This window comes from Crocodylus siamensis, chromosome 8, assembly GCF_052110815.1.
Source record: "Crocodylus siamensis isolate JL-2025a chromosome 8, ASM5211081v1, whole genome shotgun sequence".
Lineage (NCBI taxonomy): Eukaryota > Metazoa > Chordata > Crocodylia > Crocodylidae > Crocodylus > Crocodylus siamensis.
In genome coordinates, this window is record NC_143402.1 from 66,684,931 (window position 1) to 66,708,145 (window position 23,215).

The following is a 23,215-nucleotide window of genomic DNA, read 5'->3' on the forward strand; positions in this document are numbered from 1 at the left end:
ACACTAGACTTATAACTCTGATACAAGAGGTTTGTTTTCTTTTTAAAATATTCTTCACATCCATGATGTCTCCCACATCTCAGCATAACAGTCTCTGAAGGTCTTGCTTCTGTCTCAAAGCATTTTCAGACTGAGTGAAAAGGAATCTCTCATTAGTTGTGGACGGGACCTTTAAGATACAATGACCAGCTTCATGAGAATCGTTGCTGAATTTATAAAACCATCTGTTTCTTGATGGTCAATGGTCACCCCATGCCCAATAATTTGAAAAGTGCTTTAGGATGCTTTTTATATGAACAATGATTTCTTAACCCCAAGTGCCCATCGTTCCCATCCCACCCTTACCAAGTATTCACTTGTCTTTGTCTTTGAAGCTTCTCCTTTCGGACAAAGTAAATGGTGGAGGTTAAATACAATGGGTGGAATTTGTCTTCTGTAGAAGCAATTATGAAACACATAAGTGAAAGTGCATTTACGTCATGGATGCAAAGCTTGCATCGAACTTGTTATGGTATTTTTGAGAGATTTCAGAATGAGAGTTAATTACTTTTTTTTGGTTTCTTTAACAGAAATGTGCCTGAGTTTGTTAGCATTCACCCATGAGAGTGTCATTTAAAACGGGGTAGATTTTTGCTTCTGTCAGTGGTGAAAGTTCACCTTGCAGGGTTCATCTGTGGCTCTCATAATTATGCTTGTCTGCTTTGACAGACTGACTTTTTCTCCTTAGTTCTCACCTGGGACAACAGATCAGTGCTAGTTGGTAAATGTGCCAATCCTAGATGCAAATGCATTTTAACTGTTTTATCAGTTAATCCATGAAGAACAGAAATATTGTACAAAACTGGTAAAAATTTATGGGGGACAGAGGAGTTTGAAAAACAGAAGGCCTGTGACAGGAAGATGAGGGAAAACAGGAGGGAAGAAAGGGTATGTATCTCATCATGGACACTGCCTGTTTTCCAGTCACTAATGCTGTCTCCAGAAAATCAGCCTCTAAGTTGATATCCATTTCTGCTGTCCAGAAAATGTTTATTTCTTGAGCAGCTGATCAGCTAATCTTTTCCTCTTCTTCTTTCTCTTCTGTCCAGTCCCTCTCTCATCCCTTTCGTTTTATTTCAACTTTTAGTGCTGCTTAGATTTTCTTGGCTCTAGCAGGGTAGGCCTTGTGTAGACGAAACAAGAGGCATGTGTGCACGACACTTTAAAGCGGGTTAAATGCTTTTGCACCACTTTAATGGTGTTGGTATTTGCATGTGTCAGCGGCGTATTGCACAGTAATTTCAGCCACTGTAGCAAATTCAGTGGCATAATGCACCTTAAATGACTTGTGGCACAGCAAACTAAAATTCCTCTGAGGAGTTTTAGTTTGCTGCCCTACAGCCACGGAGCGAAGCACCGGGCTACGTGCAGCCCAGGGGCTCTGCAGGAAGCCTGTGCAAGCAGCCTGGCAGCTGCCCGGGAAGGCAGGCTTCGCCCAAAAAAAGCAACAAGTCTGATCTCTTTTTTTTTTTTTTTTCCCCTGGACCCTGCCTGAGCTACACGGAGGCTTGGTGCTTCCCTCCATGGCTGCGGTGTCCCCTGGGACTGCCTGAGCTGGATGCAGGTGCTGGGGGGGGGATGCTGCTGCTGCAGAAGGAAGCACCAGCTCCTCCCCACCCCACCCCTGCAGCCCAGGGACCACTCCCATCACTGGAGAGGCAGGTAAATTTGGGTGTGTGCATGATTTGGGGGGGGGGGGGGGGGTCCTAAAAGGCCCTAAATTGAAGCAGTGTTTTTAAAAACCCACCACTTCAATTTGGAGCCCCTGTTTCATCTACACATGCCCATAGCTATCTAGGTTTTCTCCTCTTTTTGAAAGCACTTCTGTTCCATTATTAAAATACTTTAATATTTGTAGTACCAAAATGATAGAATTGCAAAGCTTCTTAGCTGGGTTGTCAGTAGGGAACAACGACTTGTAATGTATTTACTGCTACTGATGTGCTGCTTTGATGTCCAGTCCACCAACATAAAAATTTCTGCTCTTAATAGGTTGCAGCCTTAGGTGCCTTAACCCCAGTTTTGTCAGCATCTTGACAAGTGACTTTAGACAAGTTGTGTACATTAGGTGCATTTGTTAACTGTTGAAATGGGTAGCAATATGTTTCTGTCTAGCAGGGATGTTTTGTACTTTGTTAGAGCTTTTGGATCATAAGAGTAAACATGCTATCCAGGAATAATAAGGTGTTGCTACCTACCAGTTTTGATTTTTGATTGCATTCAGTGGTATGCAGTCTGAGGTGCAGTTGTTGTTGCCCTTAAAGACAAGTAAATCTGCAGAACTGGTCTCAGCATGAAGTGGTAGATCAGAGGTAGTGTCCTGAGAGTTGCATAATCCACCCCTTTGTTTTCAGAACTTTCTTTCAGTGGTTCCTGACAACCAACATTCAAAGATCAGCTTGTGTTCAGCAGAGCTAAGCTAACCAGTGTTCTTATTTCACTTGGTTAATTTGGCATTGCTCTCAGCTCTGTTTAGAGTTGTCCTTCTGGGACCAGGACAAAGGTCACAGATAGGGAGGGGTATGGGATATGGTGCTGCCTGTGAATGCTGAAGCTAAAAAAATCTTGTAGGAGGCACTGTTGCAAGATTATGAACGTGATCCCTTTCTTTTCTCTTGTAGCGTTTGTATAGGTCTTCATGTCGAGCCTGTTAGCCTTTGCTGCATCATGTTTATTCCCACCTTGGAGAGCTAGTGCAATGCTGCCCAGCTAGAGAAATGGCTTTCTCTTGCCTGAGAATGGCAGATAACAGGCATCTACACCCAGGCTGAGACAGAACACAGTTAATTAATGAGTACCTGTGTGGAGTTGCATGGTGATGGTGCTCATGATCAAGAGAAGGTTCAGGTGCCTTTCATGTAACTTTGTTTCTAATCCGAAAATGTCCTTCTAGCTATGTAATATCTATTATAACATTCTGCAAGGGAGTCAACATAGTATTTTTTGATATCTGGTTGTTAAACAGATCAGGTAGGAGTTCAAAACTATTCCAGTTCTTATAGGACAGGGGACACAGGTTTCAAATTGATGTTTACTCCCTTGCAGAATGTTATATGAGGTGAATATAAGTTTGCATGCTGTATTATCTTTCCATTGCCCTTCCCACCTCTGCCATGTATTTAATGAGCTGGTGCTTTGGGGTGAAAGCTGAATTCTACACTCAAGCAGTTTCAGTCCATTGAAGGATGTTTTGGGGACCAGAAAGTCTGACGTGCAGGTGTTTAAGATGGTTGCTCACCTGTTTTGAGTTTGGGTAAGGAGGTGAAATTAAGACTCTAAAGAGACAAAATCCCTTCAAGAGACTTCAAAGAAAAAAAAGGGGGGGTTGCTATATTCTGCATCACTTCCCACACCATGACTACAGCTGGGTATAAATTTTAATACCAGAGCAGAATTATCACTCACTGCAACTCCATTTCTCCAAGATCATATACCTTGTTTCATCCTGTACCCCATGACAGCCTTTTGGCTGAGGTTCAGCTCATCAGCTGTACACTATTGAATGTTTCTGACATGAGTCACTATTCTTTGTTTCAGAATGAGGACCATTTTGTCTTTACAAAGTTAGGCATTTCTGTTTTGCTTTTTCTGTTCAGGACAGTACCAATAGTTGAATGATGTCAGCTTTTTCTTTGGCCTGAATGTAGGGACATATGGGAGTGTTTTCAAGCTAGAAATAGTTGTATGTGAATGGTAAACAGATTGGTTAATAGCTCAACTTGGCATGCACCTGTGTAATGTAATGTGGTAAGCTTATATATAGTGCTAGGGCTTTTTGAGACCCTGTTCAGCACAGTCAGAAAGAAAAGGAATTTTTGGCCAGCCAGGGACATTGAAGACCCTGAATATTCCTTGTTTGCTTTGTCCATTCTCTTCTGCCTCCTTAACTTGATTTCTGTCCATCATCTCATTGCTATTCTTCCCTTCACTGCTTTGCTCTTCTTTTGGCAAATTAAAACAAGTTGCTTTTGTTTGTGCATCGCCGGTAGTAAGGTGCTTTTTCACTCTTTTGTATGATGCCGGGACTTGGTTATAGTGCTGGGATCCAGTTCTGAAACATCAGCCTTCTGCCCTGCTCTCATTCATTCTGAAGAGAGTGAGTGTGGAGTGCTGATGATGAACTGCACTATAGAGGCACACTGAAAGTGCCTTTGTACATGCCGCGTTATTGCCCTTTCTTGCGCTGCAACTGCGTGACTGTTTACACAGGCAGGTTTTCCAGATGCCTTAAAAGTCTTTTGGGTGCATTAAACTAGAACTCCTTGGACGTTTTTTAGTTTGGCTCACCAGGAATTAAACAGCTGTGTCCATGAATTCATTGAGTGCAAACACAAAGGCACTCAAAGATGTATAGTGAGCCTCTTTGTCCACCAGATGGCGCTGCGACTTTTTTGCAGTTCACCCTTTTGAATTGCTTTCACTTTAAATTTCTTCCACTTTTTTTTTCTTGTCCAGTTTGCTAGCTGGGCAATGGGCATGGAGTGGGTGCCTGCCTCCCCCCCCCCCCCCCCGGGACGGAGCTTAATTTGTTTGAAAATCTAGTGCATGCAAACAGAGATATGACACTCCAAAGCTTAATTTGTTAGAAAACTTAGTGTGTGCAAACACTGATGCGATGCTCCAAAATAAACAAGTTTAAATTTTATAAACATATTAAATTTAATGTGGATTAAAATCTGTGGTGTGTACAGGCACCCAAAAGCTCTAAATACCAGGGATCTGACTCAGTATGTCTGCCTGTATTCCCATGAGCTGTCTCTGACTTCACTAATATTTGTTAAGGCAGGGGTGGGCAAAATGTGGCCCGCAGGCCAGATGCCACCCCCCAGGCTGTTCTATCTGGCCTGCGGAACCCCTAAAAAATTTAGAAGATTTAATATTATTTGCCCCTGGCTGCCTGTCATGTGGCCCTCAATGGCTTGCCAAGACTCAGTAAGTGGCCCTCCACCCAAAATAATTGCCCACCCCGTGTTAAAGGCATATCTGGGTCCAAGGAGTATTCCCATTGCAGGTACATTATAGCAGGGAAGAGAGCCTAGTTTTATCCTAAGTATCTATCTAAATTCTAGGTATTGCAACTGATGGATCAAAAGAGTGCTGTGCATCTGTTTATCCTGGTCATTCCAGGTTTGGGGTATCAGCTGAACATATTTGGGCAGTATATCTAGGTCCTCTAGAGCCTCAAAGAGAAAGTTGAAATATTCCATGCTGTATAACTTGTGAACTAAAACTTTTTGTCTTGTTTGAATTCTGCATGTTAGGATGCAGTTCTATTCTTGTGCCTCACCCTTGCAGTAATACATTGCTTTCCCTCCAGACCAGATGCCTCTCAATCACTTTCAGCTTAGCGAAATAATAGGCTTCATTTTGCAGAAGGATGTCTGTTCCAAACATTTACCTTTCACTGAAGGAGTGGTTGACTCAAGTGGAATGATAAAGTTCACAATCCTGCTCCTGGTGGATGCAAGATAAAGATAATTTCTGAAAGAAGAATGGTTCACTGGAAAAAGCTGCTTCCTTCTCAGTACCAGAAGTCATCCTAACTAGTAGCCTCATCATGATGGCTACACTTCCTGAACCTAAACTCAGTGATGGGACTGGATCCTCATGACTCACAACTGTCACTCTTTTTAGCTTATATGTAGCTATATATAATTCTAACAATGTTGGTTCCTTTCCCATTAGTGTTGCACAGGATTTCAACATGACTGGGATTTGATCTTGGTCTGTAATGAAAGTCCATCAGCAGTAAAGAGAGATGCAGCTGTTTATTGCATACCACTTCCAGGGGCATAGGTAAAAGAAAACTAAGACCTTGATCTCTCTTTCTTTCCTGTAGCATATGCTTGGGCACTTGTGTTGGGCCCTTAAATCTCCACTTCGGCATGTTTACACACACCATAGAGAACCAGGGCACTGTTGACCAACGAGAGAAATGGCTACCTCTCGCCTGTGGACTGCAGATAATTGGCACCTACGCCCAGACCGAAATGGGGCATGGTTAGTTCCCTGTGGGGTCTGATCGGTAACCTCTGTTCTGTGACTCCAGTTAATGAATCAGTGATGCTTCATAAGTAAATCCAAAGGGTGAAAGACTAAAATAAATCAGTAACTTAAAAAACACAAACCTGTTAATGCCCAGTGATGCTTTATCTGAAAGCAAGAGACTGTCTCTCTTACCATTTCAGTGATCATGAAGCACCTCCTGCCTACCTAATGATCTCCTAATTGTTGATTTTGTTTTAAGATAAGCCTGTTTTTTCCCCTTAGGAACTTGATTTACATGTTGAATATGGTACCAGTAGCTCCCAGTTAACTGTATTTTTGCCTGAATTTAGGACACAGACATTGCAGAGTTCTTAGCTAGTGCAGTGATGGACTGCCCAAACAAGGAAGCAGAGCTTATTTAGAAACACTGTAGCTTGCAGGGAAGGGTTGCATGAAAGATCAAGTTGTTGGGGCACCTTGCCCCAAGCACCCTTTGTTTCCAAAGCATCTCTGTTGCAACTTCGTTGTCAAAACACAAGACTTTATTCTGAATCAGGAGAATTTTTGTGGGCCGTCTCACATGACAGAGGACCTAGAACTGCACATGGTGCGCATCCCAGCAAGAAATGCTGCAGTGAATGAGCAAATGGTGACAGCGCTGTCTATGTTGTTAGAGTTCATTCAGACTTGGAAAATGTGATATTGTTTCCTGGATCAGGTAACAAACTCTGGTTGGGCCTCAACTGTTTGGCAGCTGCTGCTGCTGCTACTACTTGTCAGACAAAAAAATGCAAAGAAAAGTTGCTTGACAGAATTCTTTGCATCTGCAAACTTTGGTTCCAGCTCTAAAGCAAACTACTAGCTCAAGAAAAGAAGGTATGAAATCAAGGAGACACAGTGGAAAGAATGGCTGCTGAACTCATTCCCTTTCTCCTACAGAAGTGATGGATTTTTTTTTTCTTTTCTTTTACCTGCTGTGGTTCATTTAACCTGTCCTACTTCCATGCTTGGTAATGCCTCTGCTTATAATTTTCACGGTACTCTGTGACTAACCAGAATATATTGATGAAGAAATCATGCAGCAACTAATACAGGTGGTAGTGTCTTACAGCAAGCGTGTCTTCCAAATTGAATGATTCCTGATCAATAATATGTATAGCTGTTTGAAATTCTTGCTAAGATTGTTGGGTAATTAATTATTCTAATGTCACACAAGCTGCATCAATAATTACTACGCTCCACTTACCATGTTTTGGGGCCTTTTTGTTTGTTTTTATTTTTATTCTAAAGCTTGACTTTTAGTTGAAGTTGGGTGGTTTGTCTTGGAAAAAGACCCTTCAAGCTATAGGTTACTGGCTTCACTCTTACCCTAGACTGGTGGTAGTTACTCTCAAGTGGCCGTTTTGTGAATTGGTTTCAGTCCATTTCATAATAAACATTCTTTTAAGTCCCACTATATCTGGGATGAATTGTGGGTCTGGAACAGAAACAAAACTCTCTCATTTCTCCCCTAAAGTAGGTCTCCTCCAGCATGGTGTTGAGGCAGTTGGAAGAGTGGTTGCAAACACTATATTGCCATCGCCCGTGCTGTACCTACTGGTGAATAGGAATTTCAATATTTGGTTGTCAAGTCAGAACCTTTCACCAGCTCTTAATTCACTTTTTAAAAAAATTTTGTTTCTAATGGTAACTGATCATTAATTCTGGATTACTGTAAGGCATAGGACTTTTGAAAATATTGCTGTCAATGCATCTTTTAGATGGTTGATATGGAAACAACCAAGTAAAGGAAGCACAGTATATAAAAGAGCATTCCAGTATACATTGAAGTACAGTTAGATCTGCTAAAATGCTCTAGTGCCCTGTCAGCCATCCAGATTCACACCATTGTTCTTTCAGGGAACTATATAATGTAATAAATATTCTAACTGTACCAAAAAACTGGTTTGTGAGAGGGTGCCTGCATTATTTGAGGCTGTAAAATTAGAGGTACCAAATGAAGACCTTTAAGGTCAATGCTTCTTTCTGCAACACCAACATCTTGTCTACTTTATTGCTTTGTGGTAACCACTGTATAGTATAGCCAGTCTTAAGTATTTGAGATCTAATTCTGTTCTCTGGCTATTTTTAAGATCTGTTAGAATCTTATTTTAAGGTGCCCTTGCATGAAATTTCTCACAGGAAATCCCAAGTGGATGAATTGCTTTGTGAGAGCTCAATACATAGGTTGCCATAGCTAGGAATTATGAAGATCAAAGAAAAATAGCTCTCTGTAAGTAGACAGAGCTGTCAAGACTAGTGTTAATGCGTTTTAATTTGTTGGTATCCAAAGTCTTACAGCTTCCTGAATAGGTTCTTGTTAAGTTTCCTGGTCAGTTAATACCTGACCAAAGTTGGCATGAGCTAGATGAAGCAAAAGCCCATGTTGTTATAACATGGGGATGGCTTTGTACTGGTGGTCCCTAAAATGATACACCTTGGCTTTCCTCTCAGAACTGTGGTTTATTCACAGTTTTGGCTGATTGCACATGCAGAGTACTGCTTGGTTTATTTAAAAGGTTCCTAAAGACTTAAATGAATAGTTGGGGGGATGGAGGAGGAGCTCTTTACTAGACCTCTATGGAAAGAAACCTGCTACATCAATAAAATAAGATTCTAACCTAATCCTGGACTCAAAAATGGGATGTGTATGGCACTGAAGTCCTAGGCATAGTTTTTAGATCATCTGAGTGGAAGCATAACTCATGCTACTGAAACCAGAGGGTCTTCAGGTAGAAAGGGGTTTTGGTTTTTCCTGTAACCTCAGTTGGGTAATGAAAACGTGTAATCCAGTGCCAAAATAGCCCTAGTCTGATTTCATCCAACTCAACTCCCAAGACATAAGCTGCTCTCTGTAAACTGTGGCTGAAACCAAAAAGGGGCATGTTGCAGTTGCAGCCCTGCTTATCATTAAAACAGAACATGCTACAGCATGTCTGGTTTTTAGCATAAGCAGAGTCTTCTCTCGATAAGTGCTTTTGGTGGGTTTCCTGAAACACGCTTGCTAAATTCTTACACAAGACTTTTTTCCCCCCCCCCCCTCTCTCTTTCACTCTTCACTCTAAATCTCACACTTGCCTTCATAATGTTCCTTTCACGCCACCCCCCACCTCGGCATTTCTTCACAGCTTTATTCATCATGGACGGCCTGAGCCTCTGGATCTTCACCTGGGCATGTTCCTTCCTACCCTCCTCACCCAGGCAACCCAGGAACAACAGGATCGCTTCTTCATGCCGGCCTGGAACCTGGAGATCATAGGCACTTATGCACAGACCGAGATGGGCCATGGTACAGTACATTCACTCCAATCTATTACCATGGGTGGCTTTCTGCATGGAGGATCTCTCTCCTCACAGAGAAAATAGTGTATGCTATTCAGAATCTGTTCACATGCAGTTTTGACTGGGGGAATTTGTTTCTTCACAGTGAAGTGTTAATGATTCAGATGTACACCTATAACACTACTCAGTGTTTGCCCTTCTGTTTAAGGGTTTATGGTGCCCTTCACTGTGGTATCTGGGTGTATTTGATTGCACCTCTTCCATGGAGACCGATTAAAGAAAATACCTTGTTTTATGTGGGTCTGGTGATTTCAGCACATGGCAGCTAATTTATTTGTAAACCTAGCTAACTTTCCAGAATGGTTTACACCTTTCCCTTCTTGGCATTCAATTTGAAGGCAAGAGTACAGAGATTTGTGGAGCACCTGCCATCCTTTCCAAAGACTAAAAGCAGCAATAAGGCAACCCTGACCATATAAAGCCAACTCTGAGTGAGAAATGCATGGGTACAGAAGACCTTTCAATCTTTTGACTGAAAGAGTACACCGGAAGAAAAAGGAAAATAAGAACGGATTGGTGAACGTGTGGGTGGTGTGGGTGGTGAACGTGAGTTACCCACCAGTTCTCTGATCTAGGAATCTATCCTAAGCGAGTCACTGGCTGTGTAATAGTCAGCCAGCCTGAAATACCTGAGTAGGTCCTGGTGCTGGATGAGCACAACTGACTTGTTAGATTGATTGGATACCTGTGCATGGAAAAATAGCATTGGTAGGAACAGCAGCCTTCAGTGTGAATAATGTATGAAATGAGGATTTTGTAATGTGACGGTGGAAGTAATTTATGGAACTGTTAACTAGATGAAATGTCTCTATCCATCTAACAGCTGCCTGCCATGGTGTGCTCTCATGCTTTCACTTGGGGCTATGAATGATTTTGTTTGAAAAAAACAGCTCCCATCAGCTGGAATATACAGCTTCCCCTCCCCACCCCAGGGATAAAGTAATGAGAATAGTACATGGTATGTGATTTGTTTATTGGATGTGGCTTTGTTTTACAGTCAGATTGCAGTGTCATTAAAAATGGGTAGGGATATTGTGAAGTATTTGAAGTTCTCATGTTCCTGCTGCTGCAAAAAAAAGACAGGCAGTGTCAGGTTGGAGGTGCTTGGAACACTGAAATACTGGTATGTTTCTGGAGAATTAGATTCAGTTCCCATAGGAGGACCAGTCTGTGTACTTGCTGTATTGTAACTATGTGGCATAGTGTCTCCTTTCACCAGTTGGGTTATGTAACTTGCATCACTACTGGAGCTCGGTGATTTGCTATCTTGTTCTCTCCTTTTTTCTGTGCTCTGATTAATGTCTGTCAAAATAAATTCGCAAAATGCCTACAGGAACTCATCTCCGAGGCCTGGAGACCACTGCCACCTATGACCCAGCTACCCAGGAATTCATTCTCAACAGCCCCACTGTGACTTCCATTAAGTGGTGGCCTGGTGGACGTAAGTGAAAGTGCTCTGCATTTGAACTTGGGTACTAAATGGGGAACTGTTCTTTCTGGAGGTGGTGTTGATCCAAGACCCACATAACAAATGTTGTATCGTATCAGTCTATATCACCTGTCAGCCAACTAAGAGATGTATCAAAGTTCATCTGCAGTCTTTGCTCATACGTGAAGTGCCTGCTTTCCTGACTTAGGCAGAACTCTCTTTTGCTTCAGTAGAAGTCCTGCCAAAGCAGCAACATTGTACATAGTTCCTGAGACTATCTTGCAGCTGCTCCACATGCAGCTACTAGTGACCTTAATAACCAGAGATCCTAGTTTTCCCTGATTTAAAAAAAAAAAAAAGGAAATTCTCTGATTTAAAAAACCCAAAATCTGTGATTTAAAATGACAGCTCCCCCCCAGCCTACCCTTCACTTCTCCCACCCACAGACCTCCAGCCCTGCTCATGCCCCTCACTCCCCACAGCCCCCTGGCACTGCTGGTACCCCTCGCTCTCCCCCCACAACCCCCCAGCCCTGCTTGTGCCCCTCACTCCCCTGACCAAAAGCTCCTGCTCCCCCAGCCCTGCCCAAGGGGGCCCCCAGCTGCCAGGGCTATAGGGCCAGAGACCTGGGTCCACAGCCCCCTGCCCCTGGCAGGAGGCGGCAGCTGCTGCAGCAGACCAGAGCCCAGCTTCCCCCCTGCTGCCTGCCTGCTGCGGGCTTGGGCAAGGGAGGCTGCCTCCTGCCATGTCACGTACTCCCCGGGGGCAGGGGGACCTGTGCCCCCCACATATGTACATGGGGCAGGGGTTGTATGCTGCCTGCTGTGGGTTTCCACCCTGCTGCCCTCCCCCAGGGCCTCCACAGCCTGGTGTGTGACCCGGCACTGCAGGGAACAGTGGAGCTGTGCAGGAAGCTGCTTGCTGTTTTAAGTTCTGCACTACCTTGGCAATGCATCTCCTGCCTGCGCAGCTGCAGCGGAGGTAACGGTGTGGGGTTGTGTGCACAGGACATGGGCAGTGTAGAGCTCATAGGTAAGCAGCTTCCTGCATGGCTGCACTGTTCCCTGCAGCACCTAGTCGCACAGGCCAGGCTGCGGAGGCCCGAGGGAGGGCAGCAGGGTGAGGAACACAAGCCTGCAGCATGCACCCCGTGCACAGATCTGGAGGGCACAGGTCCCCCTGTCCTCTAGGAGCGTGTGCAGTAGTGGGGAGCTGGCAGCAACCCACGGATGAGCCACCTGCAGCCACATACCACTCCTTGCTGGGGCCTTGTGGCAGTGCATTGTAGCCCTGGGTCCTGGGCCTCAAGCCCCAGGCACTGCCCAACTCCTTCCCTCTCTCCCTCACTATGGGGGCCTCAATTCCCACCCCTCCACTTACCTGCAGGAGCTGTTCTCCAGATTGCCTGGGGCAATGTGTATGTACATGCACATGTCGCTGCCTGCCTAACCACCCTCTTCCTGCTCCCCCAGCCCCCTTCAGGCTAGAACTCTGCCAGGCTGCAGAGAGCTCGTTGCAAAACTGCAAAATCCACAGGTATCTTGGGTAAAATGAGAAATCTGCGTTTGCCTCTGGTAAGAGGTAAAATCCGCAGTTTACTGTTTTTCCATTGGAAATGGAAGACTCGGATCCCTGTTAATGACCTATTTGTAAACCAGTTCTAAGATCAAACCCTTAATTAGCACTGCAGATAGGTTTCTCTTAATGCATGGGAGAATAAATGTCATCTTAGATGCTGCTGTATGGGAAAGGGAGTTTCTGTATATTGAAATGTTTTTTCTCTTTTGCCTCCCACTCCCCTTGCAGTCGGAAAGACCTCAAACCATGCCATCGTCCTGGCTCAGCTCTACACTCAGGGGCAATGCAAAGGGTTACATGCCTTCATTGTACCCATTCGGCAATTGGGCACCCATGAACCCTTGCCAGGTAAGAGTCTGGGTTGAGCGAGAGTGCAGGGAGGATAAGGATACAGTAAGTCATTTGCTGTCTGACCACAGAGCTGGGAAACTATTACTAATGTATATAGCTTATGATCCAGGCTGAATTCAGATAACAGTGCAATGAGGAGCTCCTAAATACGAATGGATAGGCCTTGTGTGGTCCTGGAAGCCGTTTGGGTCCTACCTTATGATTTGGTGATCCCAGAGTCCAGGCTAGCATGCAGTCTGATCTTGTTCCCGTAATCCCAGGTTGTACATACTGTGGAGACAGCTCCCCGCACCCTCGTTTTGGAAGGAGCTACCCCGGTCCCTTTATTGTGGACTTGTATGTGGACTATAAAAATCCCAGTTGGTTTCCATCCTTGCCCTTCCAGCCAAGGTCATGTGAAATCTACTCCTGAGCTGCTATTCCCATCAGAATACCAGGAGCGTCCAGAAGTCTACAGTGTCAGTTTACTGATGGGTTGGGCCTCATGCCTGTCTATTAATTCTGACTCCTTTCCTAATGGAAATTGTTTGGTTTGGGCCAGGTATTACTGTGGGTGACATCGGACCAAAGTTTGGTTATGATGAAATGGATAATGGCTACTTAAAAATGGATAACTTCCGTATCCCCCGGGAAAACATGCTCATGAAGTATGCCAAGGTAAGGGGGTTAATCAGCCAACTCTAACCACAGTGTCCCTGCTAATGCTAGGAATCCTCTTATTTTTCATTCCCCACCTTTAAGGTCCTGTGTGACAGCTACCAGCTTTGCTGTGCAGAACAAAATGTGTCTCCTTTAATTTAAGCATCTGCCTGATTCAACTCTTCTCCTTTGGCCCCTGTTGCTATTGAATAGTGCATGGAATAAATGATAGCAGCCTTTAGTTCTGGTACCTTTTAAAGCCCTACCAACCCTGTATGTTGAGGCCAGTAGTAAAAATGTTTTTTTGTCTTTCAAAGTTTTATCTAATGTTCATTAAAGATATATTATTAGTAAATGGTAGTTGGTATCCTGTGCAGTTTTTCTTGTTTTAAATAATCCCCCTCTGCTTGCATGCAGTGGTTCTTAAGAATGGACTCCAGTATGTTTTCTTGTTTACATAGCTGCACTTTATCCCACATTGCTCTATGAAATGCAGTCACATTGATCAATAGAGGTGGACCTGGAAGTTGTTTAGCTACTGTACCATGTACACGTAATAAGCACCAAATGAACTTGTAGAAGGACTATAGAGATCAGGTGGAATTAGCCAAGTTAGAGTATGGCCAGTCACAGGAATTAGCAGCCCCACCTTTCAGGAGACATTCTGTGAAGTCTCTCTCCAGCCTTCATCTTTTCAGAAAACCTTTGAAATTGGGTCAAGGGAAGCATGCAGTCTATGATACTAGATGCTCTTCACAAGATTCTTGAAGTTGGACTGCCAGTTGGTAGCTAAATTGACACGTCTTCTGTTCTGCACCAAAATAGCAGTACTGAAAGTTTTACAAGGGAGGAACGGTCTTGGATCAACACGGTATTTTTTTCTAGGTTGAACCAGATGGTACGTATGTGAAACCCCTCAGTGACAAGCTGACTTATGGGACAATGGTATTCATCAGATCCATCATTGTGGGTGACTCTGCTCGCTCCCTGTCCAGGGCTTGCACCATTGCTATTCGTTACAGTGCAGTGAGGCACCAGTCTGAGCTGAAGCCAGGGTGAGTGTAAGGACTTTAATGGAAGTTGGGGACCTTCTGAATTATGAGACTGAAGCAGATCCACACACATGTACCTAGCTCCTACACGCTTCCAGCTGCCAGACACTTCTGCTGGACACCTTGATTAATGCACAGACCCAACTCTCTTCTCAGTAGAAAACCCTTTTCCTCCCAGCATGCTTGGGTTCCAAACTCATTCTGTTTTCAGTCATGTCTTTACTTTCACAGTAATACGTGCAGGTATTCCCACTAGAAGCAGCAGTTCTACTGGACTCCTAACAAACCTCTTAGGAGAATTGACAATTGTGGCAATTAAACTCTTCTCTGTTTTGCCACAGAGAGCCAGAGCCCCAGATCTTGGATTATCAGACTCAACAATACAAACTCTTTCCTCTCCTGGCAACTGCATATGCCTTTCATTTTGTTGGAGCTTACATGAAAGAAACCTATCTTCGCATTACAGGAGACATCAATGAGGGAGACCTGAGCCAGCTGCCAGAGGTACTCATCCTGCTTGAAAATCATTGCATTGTTGAACACTGTTTATAAAATTTATCGTGGTCTGTGATCTAGTAGACCAGGCTTTCTAGCACAAGCAGTAAAGGATTATTCTTTTTTAGGCTCCTTTTCAGTCCAGGGTGATGACTTATCTGGAGACACCGGGTCACATTTAATGGTTCAGCTGGAAAAATACATTGTTTTTTCTTTCATTGTCTATCAGAGTGCCTCTCCAGTCTTTTCTAAATTAGTCTTCCTAACTAGGCAGAGCACTTGGGTACATACTGTAAAGAATCCTGTTGTGCATACGGAGAGGCATGAACTGGATGATTGAATTCGCATTTACCAGCACTAAGGTTTCAGGTATGATTGGACTCAACAAAAATTATTTCACAGAGTAAACAATAATTGAATAACCAATTGCCATTTTTGGGATCAGTAAAGAATTTAACCCCTGGTCAGATTGGCAGGGACTCTGGGGGTTTGGGCTTTCCTCTGGAGTAGGGAGTATGGTGCTCTTCCTTGGAACTCAAGTCTGTTTTGTCGCTGCAAGGACAGGAAGTACTTTTTTAGTCATTGATAGTGCCCTTGTTCCACTAATTGACCTGTAACAAGTTAAAAAGTGCTTTTGATTATTTTGGGCATTATGCTTGGTAGTTGTGTGAGTTGTAGCTTCTCCAAAGCTCTGGAGAATAGAGTAGACAAATTACTTGTCTAGGATGGTTTAGATAGGGATGATCCTGGACTCTAAGGGCACTTTTACACTTCCTCCAGGGTGTGCTTCCGTGTCTCCTGTATCACTGTCCCTGTACTTAAAAATGGCGGCAGAGGACACTTGAACTAAAGCTTGTTCAAGTATTTCAATTGCCATGCTCCAGCAGGCTCGACTAATCAAGTCTGCTCCAACCTCCTTGAATTCAAGCACATTGGAGCAGCCTTGGTGCTCGTGTATAGGCGCCAGGGTCCTGAGGTCCCTTCTAGCTCTGGGGCTTTCAGTGTTTATTTTCCTTTGTTGTGTAGCAGGTAGATGGTGTAAAGTACGCAATATTTATTCCACAAGCTTCAGCTGAAGGCAACTATGTGAGGTAATAAAGGAAATACAAATGAAGAATGGGATCCTGGGAAACCACTTGTTAATACAGTAGATATGACCGGCAGCTACTAACTTGTTCTGCTTCTCTCTGTCAGCTCCATGCACTGACTGCAGGGCTGAAGGCATTCACTTCATGGATAGCCAATGCTGGCATTGAGGAATGTCGAATGGCATGTGGTGGGCATGGCTACTCTCGTTGCAGCGGCCTTCCTGATATCTATGTCACTTTCACTCCATCCTGTACCTACGAAGGAGAAAACACTGTCATGATGCTGCAGACAGCTAGGTGAATTGACTTCCTTCGAGATCTCTCCACCTTGTTATTAGTAGTCTGTGTGTCTGTGTGTAGTCTGTGTGTCCTGGAGATGGGTTAGATGGGTGCACAGACCTTATCCCTCCCCTCCACGCCATCACCAGACCTGTAGTATTCTTTCTATTCGATCTCTATTTGTGTCTTTGTGGCTTCTGTTAGAAGAGCAAGTGTGTGCGACTCCTGCTTGCATGTTTGTTAGCAGCCCTGTAGATTGTATCCTGAAATGAATGTCTCTTCTCTTCTCTCCAAATAAATCATGCAATGTAGTTACTTCTTTCTTCAATGCTTTCAGGTTCCTGGTCAAATGTTATGCTCAGGTTAGTTCGGGCCAGTTGGTTAGTGGAATGGTATCGTACCTTAATGACCTCTCAGGGCAACGCATCCAACCACAGCAAGTGGCTGCTAGACCCACAACCGTGCACATCAATGATCCAGCCAGCCTGGTAGAAGCATATAAAGTGCGGGCATCCAGGTGAGTTCACATTCAATGTACTGGATTATGCCCTTGCAAAATTATCTTGAATACATGTGTCAGGGGATACATGACAAAGCTATGCTGTTCTGTTGGTGCAGCAGTTCTCAATCTGTGATCTACAGAGCTTTTCTGTCAGTCCATCATCTGCCTGTCTTTAAGAAATGTTGCTTCCTGCTAGTTCAGCCCATTTTTGGATTCTTAGTGTTTCAGTCAACACAACCAAAGTGTGCTAGGATGGGACAGAACAAAGAGCAAGGCTTTTAAATTGCAGCAGTGGAAATGTAAGTTGAACCTTTTCATTGTGAGGGTAGCTTAAGTAATGGAACAGGCTACCTAGAGAGATTGTGGCATCTCACTCACTGGAAGTTTTTAAGAGCAGTTAAACACTTGTCTAGGATAATGTAGATTCTGATCTGAGCAGGGGGCTGGACTAGATGACCTCCTGAAGTCCCTTTCAGCCTTACTTTTCTGTAGATTCTGTTATTCTAAGTACTCCTTGGTTTCTTTGGCAGGAGCTCTGAGTTCTTTCAGTTGAAATCTAAACCATATTAAAATTTACTAACACTAAAATTAATATTAGGACTGAACATCCCCAGTAAACTGTATAAGTCTAGTAACTAAGGAGGTGCAAAAAATCACAGATGATACATGAGTGTATCTATGCAAACAGTTGCACACATTCTTGTTTCCTTACTTTTGTGTCATTGCACCTTTCCTACAGCAGGATGTGTGCGAGTTCTGGAGCTGCATTCATTTAAGGGAAGAGATTGAGTAATTCCAGGCTTAATGCATCAGTAAAACACAGGCTTCTGTGAATTTAACCTCCTGTAGTACAAAAGATGTGGTGCCTTGATGCAGACAGCTTCTCTTTCTCGTCCTTTGTGGAACAGACTTGTAGAAGCTGCAGCAAAGAACTTACAAGGGGAGCTGAACCGTAGGGAGAGCAAGGAAGATGCCTGGAACCGAACCTCTGTTGATCTGGTGCGAGCTTCAGAGGTCAGTGAAATGCCCAAATAAGCGTGTTGTGGGAGCATCCAAACAACCATCAGCTGTTTCCAACCCTGAATCCCTCTTTTCAGGCACACTGTCACTATGTGGTGGTGAAGCTCTTCACAGCAAAGCTCTCGGAGATAAGTGATGCAGCTGTTCGTGCCATCATGACCAATCTGTGTCTCCTGTATGCTCTCCATGGAATCAGTAAGCACACGGGGGACTTCCTGCAGGTCAGTATCTCACTCCAGCCCTTTTAGATCCCAAGAGATAATTCCCATGCCCTGTAGATGCGAAAGAAAAAGGTGGTCAAGCTTGTGGTCTCCAGTGCTAAATCCTAGAAGTCATGTAGCAGAACTGTTCTGGTGGAAGGTCTGATGGAACTAGCTTAGCCTTGGCGTATGCCAGAAACATGGGTGGCTGTTAGGTAGAAGATGCATCTGTTCAGGCCTATCTTGTTTTTCAGATCAGTGACAAAGAAAGGGTGTGTACTGGCAGGGCAACAGCAGCAGAGATGCATGCGTCATCATGACCCTGGCTAATGTGGGTAATCCCCATTTTACAAATAAACACAAGTGGTCTTCAAACCTTTTGCCTTCTACATGCCTCTTGGTGAGAGTTTCCAAGTGAACTGTCCTAAGCCTTTACCCTATCTTTCAGCCCCAACAGTGCTGAAGAATATATCACACATCTTTTCCCCAAAGGTTAGCCTTCTGAAATTGGGGCACACGTCTTAAGTAGGGAAGCTGGTGATCTACGCAGCATAGAAGCATTTAGACACTGTCAGGTAGCAGCTGCTGCTGCTGCTGCTCTGCCTTTTCTTCTTCCTTCCAGAAGAAGGAGGGGAGGGGGAGATCAAAGTGGGGAGGGTGGATAATGGTGCAATTGCACTCTGCCTTGATTCCTGCTCCACCCAAAGTGAAAAACCAATTGCCCAGCAGCATCAATGGCATTTCTATTCACGCAGTGCTAAAGGGAATTAGTTGACTTCCAGGCTCATTATCATGTCTTTGCTTCCTGCTAATTACTCTTCACAGGTGTTAATGACCCTCTCTCCTTTTCAGTGTTTTTTATGTTCCATTAATCAAGCTATCCTTTCTCTGGCAGTTTTGCCCTCTGTTAGTTATACTGGCTCTTTCCTATTTCACTACCCTGCAGACTTTCTTTTTTACCACTTTTCAAAACCACAGATCTGCCCATGGAGGTCCAGTCCTTTAATAGCAGTTGCAGTTTCAGATTTTTCCTAAGCAGCCAAGAACTGCCAACAGTAGCTGTGAAAGGGTTAAAACTAGCTTTTTCCTAGGGAAGGGAAGGTGAGCAGGCTGAAGATTCATAGACATTAGGGCTGGAAGGGACCTCTGAAGAACATAGACTTCAGCCCCCTGCCTGAAGGCAGGAAGTCAGCTGGGGTCATAAGATCCCAGCAAGATAAGCATGCAATTTGCTTTTGAAGGTGTTCAGTGTAGGTGCTTGAACCACCTCCAGCGGCAGGCTGTTCCAGACCGTGGGGGCTCGGACAGTAAAAAAAATTCTTCCTTATGTCCAGCCTGAAAGGGTCTTGCAGTAATTTATAACCGTTTGACCTCATCATCCCTTGGGGTGCTCTGGTGAGCAAACATTCCCCCAGATACTGGTGGTCACCCCTGATAAACTTATAGGTGGCCATCAGATCACTGCTGAGCCTGCACTTTTCCAGGATAAAGAGCCCCATGGCTCTCAGCCTGTCATCATAAGGTCTGTTTTCCTGACCTTTGATCGTGAGCATGGCTCTTCTCTGGACTCTCTTAAGCTTCTCCACATCCTTTTTGAATTGTGGGGCCCAAACTGGATGCAGTACTCCAGCTGCGGCCTCACCAAGGCCAAGTACAAGGGGAGAATGACGTCCCAGGATTTGCTTGAGAAGCATCTATGGATGCAAGCCAGCATTTTGGTCACTTTACTAGCCACAGTATCGCATTGCCACAAGGCTCATGTTCATCTTGTGGTCAATGATGACCCCCAAGTCTCTTTCTTCAGTAGTGCTAGCCAGCGTAGCACTGCCAAGCCTATAAGGATGCTGCAGGTTTTTCCTCCCATGGTGATGAATCTTGTATTTTTTGGTGTTTAAAGACCATCAGGTTCTCATCTGCCTATTTGCTGAGCCTGTCCAGGTCAGCCTGGATTGCCCTCCTGTCTTCAGGTGTGGATGCTTTGCCCCAGAGTTTGGTGTCATCAGTGAACTTGGCCAGTCCGCTTCTGACTCCAATGTGCACATCATTGATGAAGAGGTTGAACAGAATAGGTCCAAAGACAGAGCCTTGAGGACCCCACTGGTCACAGGGCACCATGACGATTGACTTCCGTCAGTAACCACCCTCTGGGTCCGACCATGGAGCCAATTTCCCAGCCAGCGGATCGTGGTGGACCCAAGGCCACAATTGGCCAGTTTTGCCAAGAGGTGATCATGGGATACCAGATCAAAGGCTTTTTTGAAGTGAAGATATATGACATCAATCTCCTCTCCCTTGTCCAGGTGATAGGTCACCTGGTTGTAAAAGGAAATGAGAGTGGTCAAGCAAGACCTACCCACAACAAACCCGTGCTGGCTATCCCTAAGGACGTTGGTGTTGGCTAGTCCATTAAGGATGGCCTCTTTTCTAAGACCTTCCCCAGGATAGAGGTCAGGCTGATGGGCCTATAGTTAGCTGGATCCACTTTCCTGCCTTTCTTGAAGATAGGCATGACATTGGCCTTCTTCCAGTCCTCGGTCACTACACCAGAGCGCCAGGAGTTCTCAAAGATCCGTGCCAGGGGCTGGGCTATGACGCTCACCAGCTCCTTGAGTACCCTGGGGTGTAGATTGTCAGGGCCAGCTGACTCGAAGGTATGCAGCCTCTCAAGGTGCTCCTTCATGAGGTCAGCATTGATGGGGAGGGCAGGGGATCTCCCTCACCCAGACCTCCCTGTCCCGTAGTGGGCATGGGACTGATGAAAGATGGATGCAATTACCCATTTAATAGGGTGGCTCTTTCCTAGGCATCAGTTGTCCCATCTGGTTTAGCAGGGGTCCAGTGTTGTCCTTGCTTTTCCTCCGGCTCCCCACATATCTGAAAAAGGACTTTTTATTGTCCTTGATACTCAAAGCTAGTTGGAATTCAGTTGCAGCCTTGGCTTTCCTGGTTTGCTCCCTGCAGGGCCAGACCAGTGCAGAATATTCCTCCTTGGAGGTGAATCCCATCCTTTGTAGGCCTTTCTTTTTAGCCTCAGGAAGTCTGGTAGATCCCTGGAGAGCCGGGGGGGCGGGGACGGGATTCTGTTGTGCCCTCTTGATGCCTGTCCTCCGAGATGGAATAGAATTAGCTTGTGCATTGAGGATCGCTCCCTTGAGCAACCACTCTCCCTAAACCTCCCCTCCCCCTGGGGTCATGGTCCGTTAGGGCCTCACTGATAAGCCTCCTGAGCTTGTCAAAGTTGGCTTTCCTGAAGTCAAGGACTTCCATGTTGCTGACGGACTTGCCAGCTTTACGGCGGACGGTGAAGGCGATCAGCTCGTAGTCACTGTAACCCAGCTTCCCATCGATCACTAGGTCACCGATTAGGTCATGTAGGCTATGTCCCTGATCTATGGGGCCATAACGTATTCTGCCTTCCCAAAAACCAGGTATACACCTTATTTGGGGGTGTACGATATGCAAGAAAATATAATATTTATACCTACAAGTCTTCTTACATTTTCTCTGATTCTTCCCTGCTCTATTTGCCAAAAATAATTATGAAAACTGGAAGAATTGAACGTAATACAAGGCACGTGCAAAGAATACCTTGCTTTGAGGGTTAAAACAGGTACTTTAAAGAACCAGGCTCCCTTACTAACAGCCTGGCAGGGAAACGGTCCTTCTCTTACATGGAAGCTACCTTTGTTATTATGCCTTTTTTGAGGCCTTTGGTTTTTCTACTAACATACCAAGATTACCAAAGAATTTTTGGGACATTGGGGGTTTATGGTGTGAGGAGCAGCTGAAGCAGATGTTCTTTTGAAACATTTGGAACTAATAGCTACATGGTTTCCTGCAGGGGACTGGCTTCATTGACCCAGGTTGTCCTGTCCTGCTCTGCTGTCCTGTGTTTTTTGTTGTGCAAAACAGACCTCTATATGTCTGTTCTTATCAGCCTGGTTACTTGGCATTTTGTTAATATTTAATATTGTGTGATGAACTAGTTTTCCCTTGCATGACAGCGGGCCTGCAGGCCAGTCTTTCACATACAGTCCTGGGAGGAGAGGTTATATGGCTGTGATAAGAACCTATTTTGATTTGGTTTCTTGGCTTTTGTTCAAGGCGGGCATTTTGACAGATGCACAGGTTACTCAGGTATACCAGCATGTGAAAGATCTCCTGGCTGTAATCCGCCCCAATGCTGTAGCACTAGTCGATTCCTTTGACTTTCATGATTCCCATCTTGGATCTGTGCTTGGACGCTACGATGGCAACATCTATGAAAACATGTTTGAGTGGGCAAAGAAATCCCCCCTAAACAAAACTGAGGTAAGGAACCCTTATTTTAGTCCCTTCTAACTGCTATTTTTCTTGTTGTGAACCAAATATTTGGGTCAAATCAATGGTATTCATGAAAATCCTGCTGGAGGACTCTGCAGGGAAAAAGTGGCTATAGGTCACAGTATGAATTTGAGGAAATAAATCAACATTGTTGCTTCTTAGGTGTATGAGACTGTCAGATGCTGCATTTCTGACTTCTGTTTGGAGCTACCATAGAAGGAAAGCAAGACAGTTGGGTGATGAGCTGTAGATCAGCATGAACAACGTGTCCTGGTGGCAGGCCAGAATATACCATGTTGGGTTTGAAGGGAACCTGTTGTAGGACTTGGCTGCTGCCACTGCTGCTGTTGCGGCGGCAGCGGCTTCTCCCTGCCGCTGCTTCTCTGTAGCGCTCAAGCAAGGTTCCACAGGCCAGATCCAGCCCTGGGCCATAGGTTGCCAACCCCTGCCTAGACAGTTTCTTTATCTTGGGAAGCAGTCATTCTTGGCCAGAAACTAAGAAAGAATATGGAAAGAGTTCACTTTGCAAATTTGCAGATGACACCAAGTTGGGTGCAGTTCTGGACACCGCGGAAGGTAGGACTGTCATCCAGAATGAACTGGATAGGCAGGGAAAAATGGTCTGCAGTCAACCAAATTAAATTCAACAAGAACAAGTGCATACATAAATACAGACCGGGGAATAACTGACTAGGCTGCAGTACTTCAGAGAAAAACCTGGAGGTTACAGTGAAAATGAGCCAATGGTATGCTCTTGTTGCAAAAAAAGCCAACAGGATACTGGATTGTATTTAACTAGTGTCATTTGCAAATCAAGGGAAGTGATTCCTTTGCTCTGTTCAGCCCTGGTG

General features: G+C 44.7%; 1 protein-coding gene across 2 annotated transcripts in view; it reads left to right on the forward strand.

The window, feature by feature from the left end:
• The window catches only part of ACOX1 (acyl-CoA oxidase 1), a 35,344-nt gene that overhangs the window by 9,905 nt on the left and 2,224 nt on the right, over positions 1 to 23,215 (forward strand). The window contains exons 3-13 of one of the 2 annotated variants that reach the window (XM_090059255.1): positions 5,879 to 6,039; positions 10,742 to 10,849; positions 12,644 to 12,763; positions 13,308 to 13,423; positions 14,291 to 14,460; positions 14,799 to 14,961; positions 16,147 to 16,337; positions 16,657 to 16,836; positions 17,730 to 17,835; positions 17,919 to 18,062; positions 22,146 to 22,352. In XM_090059255.1, the coding sequence (XP_089915381.1) occupies positions 5,879 to 6,039; positions 10,742 to 10,849; positions 12,644 to 12,763; positions 13,308 to 13,423; positions 14,291 to 14,460; positions 14,799 to 14,961; positions 16,147 to 16,337; positions 16,657 to 16,836; positions 17,730 to 17,835; positions 17,919 to 18,062; positions 22,146 to 22,352 (1,666 nt within the window). Of the gene's footprint in view, positions 1 to 5,878; positions 6,040 to 9,194; positions 9,356 to 10,741; positions 10,850 to 12,643; positions 12,764 to 13,307; positions 13,424 to 14,290; positions 14,461 to 14,798; positions 14,962 to 16,146; positions 16,338 to 16,656; positions 16,837 to 17,729; positions 17,836 to 17,918; positions 18,063 to 22,145; positions 22,353 to 23,215 lie in introns of both variants that reach the window. The other variant, XM_090059254.1, reaches the window with a different exon arrangement.